The 17984-nt window shown below is 44.2% G+C and overlaps 1 protein-coding gene across 2 annotated transcripts in view; it reads left to right on the plus strand.

Annotated features, from left to right (window-relative positions):
- The window catches only part of IGFBP2 (insulin like growth factor binding protein 2), a 103355-nt gene extending 87785 nt beyond the window's left edge, over positions 1-15570 (plus strand). The window contains exons 2-4 of one of the 2 annotated variants that reach the window (XM_084806488.1): positions 3118-3320; positions 10693-10833; positions 12634-15570. In XM_084806488.1, coding sequence (XP_084662614.1) covers positions 3118-3320; positions 10693-10833; positions 12634-12801 — 512 coding nt within the window. In that variant the 3' untranslated portion in view covers positions 12802-15570. The remainder of the gene's footprint in view (positions 1-3117; positions 3321-10692; positions 10834-12633) is intronic. The other variant, XM_084806496.1, reaches the window with a different exon arrangement.
- Positions 15571-17984: the final 2414 nt, after the last annotated feature.

Genomic DNA, 17984 nt, shown 5'->3' on the forward strand with positions numbered 1-17984 from the left:
CTTTTGGAGGGCTTGAAAGCACTTCCTGGGGACGGCTACAGCCAAAGGAGGCCAGTGGGTGCCCAATTGGATCACCCCCGTGCCAGCAGCAGTCCAGGACAATGAGAGGAGCTTGCTAAGCAACCACCCGTCGGAACATACTGTTCACTCTTCTGCTTAGCAATCCCTTCTCTATTTGCACAGTTCGGCTGAAACGACCAGGCAGCCATAGAAGATAATGGAACGGGGAGAGTGGGGTTAATAATGCACCACGTATCTGTAAGGCTCCCCAGGCTCTTGGTCCCAGATCTGTCGCTCCTGCTTTTGCATAGGACCACCGAAAGCAGCGACAGCTAAGCTCAAGGCCAGCCATGCCAGAATGGCGGTTTTATTGGCCCTGCTGGCTGGGCATGGTGGGAGCTGTAGTCTGGAGGCACCGGGTTGGGGAAGGCTGTCTCACAGTGTAATGTGTGCTAACGAGAATGTATCCTCCCATGTCAAAAGCTGCTAAAGTAGGCAATGGAGCAGGCAAACGGTAGCCTGAGCTATACATTGCAAAAGCAGGGCAAGCAATTCATTTTTCAGTGTGGTCCAGAATTTGAACAAGGAACGTTGTGGTCTGTCTAGGGCAGAAAGGAAGCTAACTTGACAAGCTGCCCAGGACTTGTGTGCTTAGATCACTCTTCAGGCATAGAAGGTGGTAGTGAAGTTTTTGGTGCCATGATTAGCGGACTGGTGAGCTGAACGAGGCTTCTGGATTGGCCAAACCAGACATCGAAACAAAACTAGGAGCCTAGCCTTCTATCACGGTCTGATAAACAGAGCCATCGTAGCTGCATGCCAAGCCCTGTCCCAGTCTACAAGTTCCAGCAACAGACTGCGGGGACGGTAGGTTGGAGAACACGTTCTCTTGGTCTGTTTCCTGGCATGGCCTCCTGTGGCACCAGCCCAACCCTCAGGGCCAAAACAGATGTTACTTTAAATCTTTATCTAGCAGCGACATCCTTTTGCTTCTTCATTTTTTACCCTAGAGTAGGCTCAGGGAGGCTGATCTGCTTGGGACCCTAGCCTGGGGGATAGCAGCGTCTTTTAATATTGGGATTGTGCCCCCTGTGCCTACACTAGATTAAAAGTGGGGGGAAAATTCATAGCTGCCAGATACAGATTTAACATAATCTGTTTTGTCTGTTTTGGCCCTGAGAGAGGAAGTTATGCTATTTGTGAAAAAACAGTGCAAGACCTGTGAGCTCTGCACTCTTTGCTAGATCCTCTTTGCTATTTGTACAGTGCTTAATGTTTCCGGTGAACCAGAAAGACAGTTGAGGATTTGCATAAGGGGCTTGGGATGTCTCGGTCTTTTCTCTAGCATAGCTAACAGCGGTTGCTTGAATATTTGGCATTCCAATGCCCACTGCTGCACCAGCCACATGACTGGTTGAGGTCAGGCATTGGCACCAAATTTGTACTGCTGCCTTGCCGTAGAAACAGTGGCCTGTCAAAAGTCGGATGGGCCGTCGGCAGATCGAAACAGCTATGAGTCCAAATTCCATGGACTTCTGTTGCAGTCAGCCCTAGAGGCCAAGGATAGCTGTGTGGTCTCTTACATTTTTGAGAGTATTCGGTTAAATGTGTTGTCTAATTAGGACTATGTCAAATGTTCACAAATTCTAATCTTCTAGGTCAGAACTAGTGGAACGGAAATGTCTCCTGAAAACCACTCAGATTGTGAGAATGTTCACCTTAAAACCTTTTTGTTAAAATCCTGGTTTTGGTACCATTGGGTAATATCCAATGTTAGTCCTACATAGAGGAGACCCATTGAAATGAATAGGACTTAAGGTAGTTGTGACTAACTTGTCTCATTCATTTCAGTGGGTCTCATCTATGTAGGACTAAGATTGGGTATTACCCACTGTTTCCACTATTCCATCCTTTGCATCCCTGAATTGGTCACATGGGAGATTACACGCAATCTGGATCATGCATCAGTCAGGATAGTATTGCAACACTACATAGCCAATCCAATTTGATGATGTCACTAGGGAAACTGCGAGTGTGAATGTGGGCAATTTAAACCAGTAAATGACATGTTTGCATGGAATGCTGATGAAATTACCAAAAAGGGAAGGCATTTTTCTACCTTGTCAAAAATGTTCATGAAAAATGATGAGTAGTTTCAGTGCAGCTGGCCAGATTATGCCAGGCTTGGTTAAATTCATTCTTTATTTGTTGGATCTTGGAGCTGAAGAGCTTTTGAAGCAAGAATGGGTTACTTTTTTGCTTTTGCCAAGTCTGAATTATAATTATAATTATAATTATTAAACTTTTATATTTGGTTTCAGTTACACAATAATTGAGATAATGAGTTTGTTTATAAACAATACATAACCTGCTTTGTTAACATTGCATTTTTTGGTATTCTTTCCTTGGCATGATTTCTTATGTGGTTGCATTCTCCCTTTTGTTTTTTATTATTATTTTCCAAAGTGGGCCTTTTTGAGCCCTTGGGGATAATTTACCTGCTCCCATCACTTTGTTCCAATTGCCCTTGTTAAGCCCCAGATTCTGCTTTGATACCACATGAAATCCTGCAGGGGATAGGTCAGGAATGAACTTGGCCCACTATATCTGAGCTGCCGTTAAAGGGGAGAAGACAAAATGGATAAACAAAGAACGGTGTGCTGCTCAAAGGCCAGGCACTTCGCTTTTTTAAGATACTTTTCTTTCTCTTCATAGTACAGATGGGACATTATGTTCTGCCTGTTTAGCCAAATTGTCTTCTGTGGTTCAGACATGTGTGGGTTCTGATTTTAAAATGAATGCGTTGTTAAATGCTTAGACAATTTGTGCAACCAAGCATTTAAAGACTGAAGCTTATTTCGGGATGGGGAGGCACTTGTCTCCTGAAAACAGAGGCACCCCTCTTCTCCTGGCCACTCTGCATGGAGTTTTTTCACACCTTGCATAGCTGATATACCACTAACATGTCATTTGGCCAGAGCTCGTATTACTCATAGGAGCCTGTGGGAACTTTTTCCTTTGCTTCATATCTGCGCAAAGCAATTGTGTTCTGTGACAGACACAACTAATAGTGTCCTTCTTTCCATTTTTCCTTTTACCTCTTTCTTGTCTTTGCAGAAAATGAGGAACATCCTGAAGGATCTATTGCGGATAACTTTGTGGATGGTGCCACCAGTGTGAGTGGAGGTGGCCGGTTAAAGATTGTGAAAAATGGCAAGGAGTTGGCCGTCATTCGTGACAAGGTGATTGAGCAGCAAAAGCAGATGGGCAAACCTACCAAGCACCTGCCCCAAATTGAGCTGCGGCCACCATCTCCCAGGGTGAGTTGGTAAAGGATTGTGTGAGGGGAACTAGGAGGGGCCCTCAAGTACCTATACTGGTTCATTATAACCCCTCATTCTTCTCCAAGTGATGCTAGTCATAGTTAAAGATGTTTGGGTGCTGTGCCAGGCTTGACCGCTTGGCAGGAGCTTTTTCTAAAACTCTGTCAGACACCCCTCCCCCAGTCTGGTAGCACCTTGAGGTAATGGACACTTTAAATAGGAGGAGATTGGAGGTCTTCCTTTCATCCATTCTTCTTCACTTGATGGGATCTTCAGTACTCAAACCCTGTTCTTTTGGGGGATTCCCTCAGGAAACTGAGTGAATAAATCAATGAAAAGAGCAAAGTAGACAGGAGGGGTGTGAACATGTGACTTAAGCCCATAAGGCCCATGCCTGCTTTTTGCTCCTGCCTTGAATGAAAGTTATTGCAAGGTACCTTGTGCTTGCCTGCTATAGGAATTGTGGTTCTGGTAGACACACACATGCTCCTTCTCTATATTGAGGGATTCCCTTCATATTTAACATTTTCTCAGCTGGTGAGGTCCTGCTTGGCTTCTAACCCAGGCCAGCCGTTTCCCAACATCTACTTTTCTATGTGCAGGTTGGGTTTTTTATTGTACACAACGCTTCCACCTATAGTCCAAAATGGTACAGTCCAAAAACAGGCTAACCTCATCTTCTGCTGTTTTTGAGAACTAGGTTTTATTGTAAATTGCCTTCTCCTTGTAGTTATAGCCCCAGTTACCTCAGGCTGGTAATGTTGTGCCAGGCCTTCCTGTCCTCCCCTCTCTCCCGGAGTGTGCTCAAGTTCATATTCATTGCATCGGTGATGCTATCTAGCCATCTCATCCTCTGCCGTCCCCTTCTCCTTTTGCCTTCAATCTTTCCCAGCATCAGGGTCTTTTCCAGGGAGTTTTCTCTTTGCATTAGGTGGCCAAAATATCTGAGCTTCAGCTTCAGGATCTGTCCTTCCAATGAGCACTCAGGGTTGATTTCCTTTAGGATGGACTGATTTGACCTCCTTGCAGTCCAGGGGACTCGTAAGAGTCTTCTCCAGCACCACAGTTCGAAAGCATCAATTCTTCGGTGCTCAGCCTTCCTTATAGTCCAGCTCTCACAGCCATACATTACTACTGGGAAAACCATAGCTTTGATTATACGAACCTTTGTCGGCAAGGTGATGTGTCTGCTTCTTACTATGCTGTCTAGGTGAGCCATAGCTTTCCTCCCAAGGAGCAAGCATCTTTTAATTTCATGGCTACAGTCACCATCTGCGGTGATCTTGGAGCCCAAGAAAGTAAAATCTGTCACTGCTTCCATTTCTTCCCCTTCTATGTGCCAGGAAGTGATGGGGGCAGATGCCGTGATCTTAGTTTTGTTAATGTTGAGTTTCAAACCAGCTTTTGCACTCTCCACTTTCACCCTCAACAAGAGGGTCTTTAAATCCTCTTCGCTTTCTTCCATTAGGGTGGTATCATCTGCGTATCTGAGGTTGTTGATAATTCTCCCGGCAATCTTAATTCCGACCTGTGATTCATCCAACCTGGCATTTCTCATGATGTACTCTACATATAAATTAAATAAGCAGGGCGACAATATACAGCCTTGTCGTACTCCTTTCCCAATTTTGAACCAATCGGTTGTTCCATGTCCGGTTCTTACTGTTGTTTCTTGACCCTCGTACAGGTTTCTCAGGAGACAGGTAAAGTGGTCTGGTACTCCCATCTCTTTAAGAATTTGCCACGGTTTGTTGTGATCCACACAATCAAAGGCTTTAGCGTAGTCAATGAAGCAGAAATAGACGTTTTTCTGGAATTCTCTTACTTTCTCCATAATGCAGCGAATGTTGGCGATTTGATCTCTAGTTCCTCTGCCTCTTCGAAACCCCGCTTGTACTTCCGGTAGTTCTCGGTTCACATGCTGTTCAAGCCTAGCTTGTAGGATTTTGAGCATCACCTTGCTGGCATGTGAAATAAGCGCAATTGTGCGGTAGTTTGAACACTCTTTGGCATTGCCCTTCTTTGGAATTGGAATGTAAACTGACCTTTTCCAGTCTAGTGGCCACTGTTGAGTGTTCCAAATTTGTTGGCATATTGAGTGCAGCACTTTAACAGCATCATCTTTTAGGATTTTAAATAGCTCAGCTGGAAGACTGTCATCTCCGCTAGCTTTGTTGTTAGTAATGCTTCCTAAGGCCCACTTGCCTTCACTCTCTAGGATGTCCGGCTCAAGTTCAGTGACCACACTATCATGGCTATCAGGGACATTCAAGTCTTTCCTGTATAGTTCTTCTGTGTATTCTTTTCACCACTTCTTAATCTCATCTGCTTCTGTTAGTTCCCTGCCTTCTTTGTCCTTTATCATGCCCGTCTTTGAACAAAACGTTCCCTTGAGATTTCCGATTTTCTTGAAAAGATCTCTAGTCTTTCCCATTCTATTGTTTTCCTCGATTTCTTTGCATCGTTCATTTAAGAAGGCCTTCTTGTCTCTCCTTGCTGTTCTCGGGAACTCTGCATTCAGTTGGATATATCTTCCCCTTTCTCCCTTGCTTTTCGCTTCCCTTCTTTCCTCAGCTACTTGTAAAGCCTCCTCAGACAGCCACTTTGCTTTCTTGCATTTCTTTTTCTTTGGGATGGATTGAGTTGCTGCCTCCTGAACAATGTTACGGACCTCCATCCGTAGTTCCTCAGGCGCTCTGTCTTTCACGTCTAATCCCTTAAATCTATTTCTCACCTCCACTGTATATGCATAAGGGGTATGATTTAGGTAATACCTGAATGGTTTAGTGGTTTTCCCTACGTTCTTCAATTTCAGCTGAAATTTTGCGATAAGAAGCTCATGATCTGTGCCACAGTCAGCTCCAGGTCTTGTTTTTACTGACTGTATAGAGCTTCTCCATCTTTGGCTGCAAAGGACATAATCAATCTGATTTCGATATTGACCATCTGGTGATGTCCATGTGTAGAGTCGCCTCTTGTGCTGTTGGAAAAGAGTGTTTGCTATGATCAGCGTGTTCTCTTGACAGAACTCTATTAGCCTTTGTCCTGCTTCATTTTGTACACCAAGGCCATGCTTGCCTGTTATCCCGGTTATTTCTTGACTTCCTACTTTAGCATTCCAATCCCCTATGATGAAGAGGACATCTTTTTTTGGTGTTAGTTCTAGAAAGTGTTGTAGGTCTTCATAGAACCGATCAACCTCAGCTTCTTCGGCCTCAGTGGTTGGGGCATAGACTTGAATTACTGTGATGTTGAATGGTTTGCCTTGGATTCGTACTGAGATCATTCTGTCATTTTTGAGATTGTACCCCAGTACTGCTTTTCCCACCCTTTTGTTGACTATGAGTGCTACTCCTTTTCTTCTAAGGGATTCTTGCCCACAGTAGTAGATATAATGGTCACCTGAATTAAATTCGCCCATGCCTGTCCATTTTAGTTCACTGATTCCCAAGATGTCGATGTTCAATCTTGCCATCTCATGTTTGACCACCTCCAGCTTACCTTGATTCACTGATCTTACATTCCAGGTTGCTAAACAATATTGTTCTTTACAGCATCGGACTTTCTTTTCACCACCAGACACATCCACAGCTGGGTGTCCTTTCGGCTTTGGCCCAGCTGCTTCACTCTTTCTAGCGCTACTTGGAAATTCCCTCTGCTCTTCCCCAGTAGTATATTGGACACCTTCCAACCTGAGGGGCTCATCTTCCGGCGTCATCTCTTTTAGCCTCATGATACGTTCCATGGGGTTTTCTTGGCAAGAATACTGGAGTGGGTTGCCATTTCCTTCTCCAGTGGACCACATTTTGTCAGAACTCTCTGCCATGTCCTGTCCGTTTTGGGTGGCCCTGCACGGCATAGCTTATGTCTTCACTGAGTTACGCAAGCCCCTTCGCCACAACAAGGCAGTGATCCATGAAGGGGATGAGATATAGAGCAGTATATAAATCCTGTAGGTAAATAAATAATAAAAATAGAGCCACACATAATTAAATGGAATTCTGAAGTGGAGGGGAAAGCTTCATGTCTTATATGTCTGCATCAGGCTGCTGCTAAAAGTACAGGTCATTTATATGTCAATATAAAGACATGGTGAATGCTGTGTGTGTCTGTATACCAGGCGTGAGTAGTAGAAGGTGGATTGCTGTCTACTGAGCAATTTCTGGTACACTCCCTAGTGCCTACTGGTTACTGGGATTCTTGCAGAAAATGTTGGACTAAGTGGACTTTGGCCTAATCTAGCAAGGAACTTCTTAAGTTAACACAGAACAGCTATGCTTTAAGTGTCACAAGGCCCTTAAAATGCATCTGCCTTGCAAATTTAGCACACTGATGAAAGGAGATGAATGGAGATTCAGGGAAAAAGAATAGAGACCACTCAGGACAGAGGTGTTTTATACAGTGCTCAAGGTCGCATCAAGACCAGGGGAATAGACGAGACTGCACAACGAAATGGAAAAGAAAAAGGAAACCAAACAAACCCAGAACAGAAGAGTCCTCTTCATGAGGTTGATGGATTTGGGCAAGGAGGTGGGCTTTTACACCAGTTGTCAATCAGGTTTATAGGAGGCGAGCCTTTACACACAGTTGTCAATCAGATTTACAGTTGGTATCCTCAAGCAGATAGCAGGGATAATTCCTAACATGAGTTGTTATAATTCAGCTTTTGATCCTCTTCCCCACCTGTCAGGTGGAATTGATGCCAGTGAGCTGCTCCTGCTGCTCTGGCAGCCTGCTCCTCTTGGATGCCCCCAGAGTAGCTGTGCTGCTATCGCTTACTGCATGGGGCTTTCCTTTCTCCCACTCTGTGCTATATATTGCCACACTCACAGTGGTCTAGTTGGCTTTGCTTTTCTCCTACTGGACTGGTTCCAAGCTGAGTCTGAGTGGCTGAAAAGTATTCAGGACGCTTTCGTGGACAGAAACTGCTGGTGGACTGGAGTGTTAGAATGGGTTTTCAGGGTTTCTTCAAAGCGGTTGTGGGCTCTGTGTGCGCGTGTGTTTTATAGGGACTTGGCATGCTAACTATGTGTGGGTGGCCTTTGTGTGATTAAAAACCAAAAGAGGAGAAGGTGCATGGGTGGCCAGATCAGATAGGACATTATTTATCATTATTATTTATTATATTTCTATACGGCTCCATAGCCGAGGCTCTCTATGTAGCTCTGTTGATAATTTATGGGATATTGGGGAGTCTAAGCTACATAAAAGCCACCACCCACCAAAAATAGCAAAAAGAACCATGGCAAAGTATCCTCAGGGGATCTCGAAAGATTCAGAGTCACGCTGATTCTCTAGAACTAGATCTATCATGGACTTCTTAAAATGTACTTACTAAGAAATAAGCCCCTTGGAATTTACTACTTAGTCAATGTGTACAAGATTGCTCTGTAAGGTAGGAGCCCTACCTCAGCAATAGCATTTTAAACCATGTACCACACAGATCTCAGCCATTATGTTGTGCATTTCCTGGTCCAGGGGCCACTGGTGGGAGCATGGAGACTTGCAGCATGTTCCGTGTCGCAGGGGGTTCTGAACACTGCAGCTGAAGCAGTGATGCCTTCTGTGAGAAAGCTGTAACGTCTTTACGAGCTTTAACAGAACCACGGTAGTGGTGGAGGAGGCGGTGGAAGGAGATCCGAGATAAATATACATTTAAATATAAAATTCTGTGTCCACATACCATGGTAATTAGGGAAGACCACCAGTGAGCTTTTTTCTCTTGCTGGTTGTGCATCTTTTCCAGGGCAGGATATCAAGACTTATGCAGAGGCAATATTAACCACTTGTCATAATTGGAGGCACTGATCTTGGACATGCACCCTGATTGCATATTAATACTAGAGGGAGTATAAATGGCTTATTACCACTAGTAGTGCAACCAGAGCTAAGTGTATACTGTGTACTAAAAAATATCAATATTTTTAAAGCCAGGGTAACCTAACATTCACAACCATGAAGAGCTGAATTCTACAACATGTAGAATTCTACAACCTGTAGAAATGTCCTTAAGGACATTTCATTTGTTATATTTCTATACCGCCCCATAGCCAAAGCTCGTTGGACAGTTCATAAAAATTGTTGGGTGGTTCACAAATGTGTTGTTCAGTCATTTTCTTGTTCTGCAGCATTTATTCTGCTGCTGCTTGCCATGGGAAGGACTGTAGAGTTATGCATGCTGCATAACTTCCTGACCATTGGGAACCCTATTTAGCCCCCTCTGCCTTTGATTTCATGAGTCGTTGCCCAAACAGTTTCAAGCCTGTTTTTGTACATAGAGCCTTAAGAGTCAGAACGTGCCTTTTTATTATAAAGAACATAAAAGCTGAGAGTCTCCGGACGCTGAATTCTGTGTGCCAAATACTAAATTCCATGCTACTATTTTAGTTCTGGCAATATGAAAAGATATGAAGACATGTTTTCTTCTTCTCTCTTATTTTTCATATCAGTTACTGCTCAGTACCGTGCTTGAACTACAGGGGGACCTTGCCTTGTGACTGACCCCTTACTTACTGTTTTTAAAAGGGCACAAGGCGGCCATGATTTGGCTAAAATTGATGGGAGCTGAGGGCTGGGGCTTGTGGATTTCATAAAACCTTCCCCACCCCTCTTTAACCCTATAATTCAAGCACTGGCTCAGCAGTGATTTTTCATTAGCCTGATGGGCGCTCATTTCTATCCCTTTTCTAGAACTTTCATTTTAAGGCCATAAATCAAAATTCTCCTAATGATGATAGTCTGAATTTGACCAACGTAGTTTGTAACATTATCAAAGAGGGCAGTTTCCATGGAAATTGGGCATGAAGCTAACTTCCTTCCAAATGACTCTGGGAAAGGGATGGCAGAAAAAAGTCCTAAAGCAGTCCTATATATTTGCAAAGAGCTCTGACCATTTTCTTCCCATCCCTGACCTGTCTAGAGTAGCATATTTAGAAGACAACCCATGAATCAAAGATGATGCAAGCCAAGATTTCAAACCATTTCATGTTGAATGTAGTCAGGTGCATGTACATAAATGTGCTGATTGTGTTGCAAATCGCCACAGTGTCACAACACTTGCATCCTTCATTTTTTTAAAAAAAGTTTGACAACTGGTATGACTGTATGTGAACTGAGCTCTGCCTATACTTTCCTGTTGCCTTAGGCTGGGCATGTGAAGAGGCTGGGATTTGAAGAGGAAAAAAAACATTGTTTGGTAAAAACCTGCAAAGCTGTGTTAAACAAGAAGTGTGAGCAAATTTTATTTCTGTTACGCAGCAGTGGGAGCCCTTGAATGCACTCTTCATGGGTCAAAAGGCAAAAACAATTGTCATCTCTACTGTTTTGACTTGAACCATGATGTCTCCTCTGCTTTCTTGGCTTTTTGCAGACCCCCTGCCAGCAGGAATTGGATCAGGTCTTGGAACGCATCTCAACCATGCGGCTGCCGGATGAGCGTGGTCCACTGGAACATCTTTATGCCCTGAATATCCCAAACTGCGACAAGCAAGGCCTTTACAATCTCAAACAGGCAAGTGAGGAAACTGCTTAGGGGCTTCTTCAGACAACCATATTTTCAGGGATCAGGAGTGCTGGTCCAGGTATGTGGGCTGGTTCAGCCAGTTCTGGTTGCTGCAGATCCACATAGTTGAACAGGGATCGGCATGAGCAGCATAGTACTCTTGGCAGGCTTGAAGACCATCCAAAAGTTCTTGTGGAATCGGGTGTCAGGTTGCATGCACGCGTGCGCACATGCGTGTGTGTGTGTGTGTATATATATATAAAAAAAAATTAAAGAAGAGCCTGTAGATTCTTGCAAGCTCCTGCAAGCATGGCCAAGTGTGCTTTGTTCATCCTCCACCTTCCCCTTGCAACTGCTGGCTGAGTGTGCTTCACCTGCTCTGCATCCACACCCAATGGTAAAATGAGTGGGGTAAGCCAGCCAGGGCAGCTTCACTGCACTTGGGTCTTCCCCAGTGTGGGAAGCCCTACATGCAGTAAACCCAGTTCCCAGCCAACACAACAACCACCCAGTGCATCAGCTGGGGACCAAATGATGTCAGGAGGCATGGCTCCATCCAATGTCATTTGGCCCATGGAGGGCTGTGTCATCTTCTCCCCTGCCCCAAGAATTCAGTTGCCCTCTTCTGCTCTAGAAGAAGCTGACAGGGAGCTTCCTCTCTCCCCATTGTTTTGTTTTCCCTGTGCTCCAAGGGCCAAAACATTCTTATGCTCCCCAAGGCTATACTACACCTGGAGCATAGGACCCTGAAGCGAGGAGCTCTTTCTTCTAAGGCAACCTAGTGCCCTGCAGATGTTTTGGACTCCAGCTCCCATCAACCCCAGCTAGCATGGCCAATGGTCAGCGATTATGGGAGTTGTAGTCCAAGACACCTGGAGGGCACCAGCCGTACCAGCTGTCCCTAGGTGGGAGGAGCTGCCATTCCCTTGGAAGATTCATCCTGGAGCTCCTTCCCTTTCTAAGACCAGCTGGCATAATTTTCTTTTCGTAGCAACTCCCCTGCTGGACATGCTGGGTGTGAACATAAATGTAGGGTGCGGTGTTGCTTTGATGCAGCGCTCCCGTTTGGGGGACGAAAGAAGCAGCCCTGATTCCCCCAAGGGTCTAATTACCTTGGAAGGCCCACACCCCACAGCTGTGGCTAATCCCCCTTAAATGGATTAGTTCCCTCGAGGGATTTAGCTGAGCTGAATGAACCCTGCTCTACACATGGCCTTGCCTTGCACCAGCATACGTGTTCTTTTATATCAGCTTAGACCTGCAGGCAGGCACATACACACTTTGGGCCTGTACAGCCATCCCCCTTCATGCTGCAAAGGGAAAATGAAATTAGCATTGCCAGTGGTCTGATTTCTTACGCTAGTATTAAAGACAAATACAAATGGTAGTGTCCCGAGTGTAGATGCGCATGGCTGGCTGCCTTGGCTCATTGGATTTCTATGAGTCATACGTTTACTGGTTGAAGAGCCGGGGTGTCAGCTGGATTTGGGTTGGACTTGGACCGGAATGAATCTGCTAAAAACCTGGAGGGCAAATCACTGTCTCTGAGCCTCGGTTCCCTTATGCATAAAATGGGAATGTCGGTGGTCTACCCCACAGTGTTGTACTCACCAATGAGGGGGGTACCTGGTCTGAAAAGTGCTGGGAACATGGAATGGCTTGGTGTAGCTTTCACTGCCCAGCAGGTACCATGGCTGAACAACAAACCCTTCTGAGGTTGGAAAGTCAAGCAATTGTTTGTCATGTACGATTATGTGGAGTCTGTCTAGCCCATGGTATTTTCTTATTCCTTCCCCTCTCCATGTTTAGTGCAAAATGTCGGTGAATGGCCAGCGAGGAGAATGCTGGTGTGTTAATCCCAACACCGGAAAAAACATCCAGGGAGCCCCCACCATTCGTGGAGATCCTGAATGCCACCTCTACTACACCGGGCATGAGCAGGAGGATCGGGGAGCACATGCCCCACATGTGCAATAGAAGGACATGCTCCCACTCACTGGCAGGCAGCTTGGCCTAATCTCAGTGCTGGATTTTACATGGGTTTCAATGCATCTTGAGTCTCTCCTTTTTCTTTTTCTTTTCGTGTTTTTCTGGCAGATTCCCACTTTTTTTGTGAGCTACACATACCCTCTTGGTTGTTTGCCTTTAAACCATTGGGGAAGAATTGCAAAGGGGCTAGCTAGAGAGGGACTGGTTTCTCAGCCCTTTGTTTTCTTTTTTGCTTGAGACCTAGTGCCTTCCATAGGTCACTTACAGACCTGCCTGAAGCAAGCAGGGAAGAGAGTTCATGTTAGAGCTCACCTGCCCTCTTCACCCAGGCCTCTCCAAAGAGCCAAGGCGTTTATGCTCCCACAAGGCTGGATGAGAGAATCTTTGCCCCAACATCTCCCCACCCCTCACACACCAAAGACTGTAAATACTGCATGTTGCCTGCTACATAGTGCCCTGACAACCTGTCCCTGTTGTTCCCATTTGGTCATTAGGTGGGTTGTAGCAGAAATGAGGGGTAAGGAGACCTTCCGGCGGGAATGCTACTTTCCTTCTTGGAAAGCATGGAGCAGGAGGGAACTAAACCGGGATACCATCTTCTTCTCCCACAAGTCATTGCATATAAGGTCCACAGAGGTACAACCACCCTCTTTCCCCTCCCCGAATCATTAAGTCCTTAAAACTGTGAACATGATGCCTCATTCATTAAGAATTTAATGCCACAAGCCGTTGTGCCACATCAGGCTTTTTCATTTCAAGTTTTTCATTATACTCGGCCTCTGTGTGGGCCTAATCCTAAGAAGCACTGATATGCAGGAATCTTTTCATGCCAATGCTACTCTTCTAATGCCAAACCTACTCTTTTCCAGATCAAGTATAATAAAAGTCAAAATCAAGAGGGAGAGGGGTCAGGTATTGGAGGAAGAACCCCGGAATTCTTTTTTTTCCCCTGTAAGAAGCAAAAACCCATTTAAAACCTACATGTAAGCTGCTGCCAAAGTTTCTCCTTCCTATTGCATGGGACCTAGGTGAACAATGTGTGTTTTTGTAAGTACACTACACTATATATACTGTGCTTTGTAAAGCTCCTGAAAAGCGGACAGACGAAATATATACACACACATGCATATACATACACACGTGTATAGATGAATAAAAAACATCTGGGAGCTAGGGGAGATGTGGTGTTCAATATTCAGTTCCCAAGAATGGATTATGTTTCTCTGGTATTGTTTCACACTCTTGATTTTGTTTCTGTGGGGCTCATGCAAATGCTGAAAATTGACTGAGCAGCTGTATGGATGATGAGGTTTTCTTTGTATTATATATATATATATATATATATGCCATTTATATTTACAGGACAATTGCTAGGTTCATACACTTAGTGTAATCGTTGGAGGTTGGATTTTTTTAAAACACACACACACAACAGTATATATCAGAAGAAAAACTACAAGTATGAATGTCCTCTCTTTCTGTAGAAATGAGTAAGTGTGCAACAGGAAGACGACTGCATGGTTGTTCTTGTCTGAGGTAGTAGACTCCTCCTTGGCCGAACCAGCCGCTTTTACCACCTTATTTTCATATGTGGAGCTGTTTTTCTTGTCAACGTTACCACCTTGGAAGAGAAACCCCTTCAAAAACTATGGGGCAATTAGCAGTTGGAGGTGATTTCACCCATGTGTCTTCTTCTTTCCTCCCACCATCCTTTGTGAAAATGAGATAGTTAATTAATTGCCTGAGGACTTTGCTACCTCAGATACAAATAATATGTATATATATGAACCTGCCCTAAGAGAAATGGCTTTTAGGAATTAATTCTTAGTTTGATCTTTTTCAAGGCAGAGATTAGCTGGAAGAAATGGAGTTAGATTTAGACACTAGGGCAAAAAACAGGAACAGCTGTTGAGAGGTCTGCTGGAGCCAACTATGGCTGCTGGGTTATGCCAGATAAGGAAAGCAGAGGTGTGGTAAAATGCTGGACAAGCTTTTGTGGGGAGAAGGGTGTCTGTACTGTGAGGAAGTGCAGAAAAGGGCAGTGGTAGAAGTAGTTATAATGGGAATAGAGCTCAAGTGCACGGAAGAGGTTCTAGTGATGGGCACTGTACACTGTCCATAGAATTAGACCATTTGAATATAAGGTGACACAGCCTACTTGCTGCAGTAACTGATGAATGTAAAGAGGACCATCTCACTGCCTCTCTGGTGATGCTACGCACTTTGTATTTGGCATATCCCATCCCCAAGCTCCTCAAAGAACTGGCCTTAATGTTGTTGGGACCCCCCCTCCCCAGCAAACAAACTCGTTTTTATTTACTTTCCATTTCCAATCTGTTAGCATCCAAGGAGAACACTAGTGTTAGTGCCTTGATGGGGAATATTGCCTGCCCCTCATTTATACTTTTAGATGTAGATTCTTCAGGTACAAACCTAGGACTGTGGTAGATGTAGAAGCATTGCAGAAATGGAAACATCTCGAAGTTCTGGGGGCATAAATCAACGACTTCTTGTTGTTTTTCCTCTGGGAGGCATCCAGATTTCATATTGCAACACATGGTAATTGTAAGGGGGGGAAATGGTGCTATCTGTTTTCTGTCCATCAAAGACAAAGTGGGTTGCTTTCCATATAAACATTGCAAGCATCAGCTCTCAACTGTAATCTGTACTCCTGTTTAGAAATCACAATGCTTTCTTTTCTGTTTTGTGTTGCTAAACTTTGAGAAACTTGGAATAAATTAAATGGGATGCCAAACCAAAAAATGTCTTGACCTCTGGTTTGATGTAACATGGATAGCCCAGTACAAGAACATCCGAATTTTCATTTTGGCCCTTTGCCTTGATTACAAACACAGGTCTTATGGGGCACCAATACACATCTCCAGTTGTTGACCCTACTTATCCAGCAGAATAGTGGGGTCTGTTACTCAGACCAGTTTGCTGATGTGGCTTGGATAAATCGAATCCTTGCACAATCCTACATTCTCTTATTAGGGTGGAATATGGTGAGATTTACCATTAGAATGTTTCAAAATCATGCTTTATTTTTAAATGGCATCTTTGCTCCTATGTACTCACTTGGGAAATCAGTCGTAATAGTGGCAGAGACACTTGCTCTGCTGTTCATGTAGTTCCACACACGCCTTCCAAGTGCTTGGATGGCTAGGGAGCAGCCTTTATCATGCAATTCTCCTTTAGAAGAAAGAGTAGAAGCTTATTATGTCTGTGTAATCTCTTTGCTTACAAATTGCACAAGCTGAACAGAAGCACTAGCCCAAAAGCTACACATGTCCAGCACCCCAAAATAAAGCTGCATCTGTGGAGGGGGGAAACCCCAGTATGGGCTCATGCATTTGAAATTGCATCACAAAAAGTAAATAAAGGGGTATGGTATGTATGCTAGAATTTCTTCAGAGTTAAGTTTTACTGTGTGATTTGTAAGCAAAAAAAGCTCACTCTTTTCAATCTAGCCTGTGTCTGTATATACGTTGCAAGGTTAAGGTTCTATGCAAGCCCTACACACCATTCCACACACAAAAACAACAGGGGGGCACTAGCCCAAACCTTCAGTCCTCTTCAGCATCTTTCCAAGAAGCTTCTTGCGCCAGGGTTAGGATAATATGAGAAGTACAGAAACAGAATTGGATGCTCATGTAGAAATATATTATGGTTGAAATACAGAATTTTAAAGGCAAGACCAAGTCAGTCTAACTACAGCCAGGAAAAAATGGAATGGAACTGCAGCTCCCACATGAGGCCATTTGTAAAATTGAAGTCCTGAGTTTCAGAGCAGTCCAGCCAAGAGATGCCTTTGCATTTGTTCTCCATATAAAATATCTGAATTAAAATTTAAGAGTTGCTAGCCACTCATAGCAACATAAAAATTCCGTTTAGAACGGTTAAGCCTGTTATGTTTAATACAACCAAACTGGCTGTGAAAGCCTCCCAGCACAGGGAAGCCCATGAGGCTAATTTTTTGGTTTATGGACTTTGCTTATTGTGTATGACCCACATATTGTAAACGTTTTTTTTGGCTGTACATTTCTTTTGGGGCTATAACCTGTAATTGGTTGCTTAATAAACCTGATTTGGATTTGTTTTCTCAAAACATGTGTTAGTTTGCAAGGACACTTGATGTCCCTGCAAACTAAGTGAAGCACCAGTGCCCCATGGTCAACAATAGTACACCGGGCAGAACTGAATATACTCTATGCTAGCACACACGCTGCAATTACGCAGGCATCTTAAGACAATAGGGCATAGAAAACAGTGAAGATGGAAGAGTTGTGCCATCATCAGTCTAAAGCATCAAAACTATAAAGGGGGAAGTCTACGGGCGGCCCTACAAATGGGCTAGGAGAAATTCAGGCAGCAGAACCTCAGCATGGTCCTGCTCAAGGACCCCTTTGATTTCTCAGCCTCTAAGCAAAAGCTGCCTGCATTGTCTAGTCTAAAACCACAAGGGCTAGAATGATTGCTTCTACTTCCACATCTCCCCCTTCAAAGGTTATGGCTCTCGTTGAGCAACGGAGTTGGGAAATATTTTGTACTTAGGCAAAATACCACTTTCCCCCAGCCACAGTGTAATTACCACTGCTGTCACTGCATTATGGAATTGGTCATTTTCATGGTTATCTATTAAATACACCCCATCGTGCCATTTGTGATGAGCAACTCAATACTTATGCATGCTGCGGAGGCCACCAGACTACCTTAATTCCATTTGAACAAGACCAAATACACATCATAGTTGACTTGCTACAACTGTCATTAGCTCTGTAGGTAGCAGATGAAAGATCATATACCCCCCAAACTGAAGTACCTTTATTCTCCCTACCACCCTGTTGCTCTACCATTTTGAGAACTCTTCCCCATGCCCCTCCTTACAGACTGTCCTCTTCGTTTATGTTCAGGTACACCCTAGTCATACTAGTCAAAGGCACCGTGGCTTAGCGGAAATACACTGCATTAAATCTACTTTTCCTTAGTAACCTTCCATGATAAAACCTTTTGCTTCCAAGGAAACAGAATTTGGGCTTAAGTACAAATACTCCTACCCAACTGAGCCAGTAGAGCATAACAAAACTGGAATCTGAAGCTATTCACTATGGAGAAGTGAGACGTGCCTTCTAGTGCGTAGAAAGCGCAATCCTAGTGTTCCGAACCACAGG

Source organism: Heloderma suspectum, chromosome 1, assembly GCF_057233095.1.
Source record: "Heloderma suspectum isolate Gila_16-S chromosome 1, 16-S_ref, whole genome shotgun sequence".
In the NCBI taxonomy this organism is placed as follows: Eukaryota; Metazoa; Chordata; class Lepidosauria; order Squamata; family Helodermatidae; genus Heloderma; species Heloderma suspectum.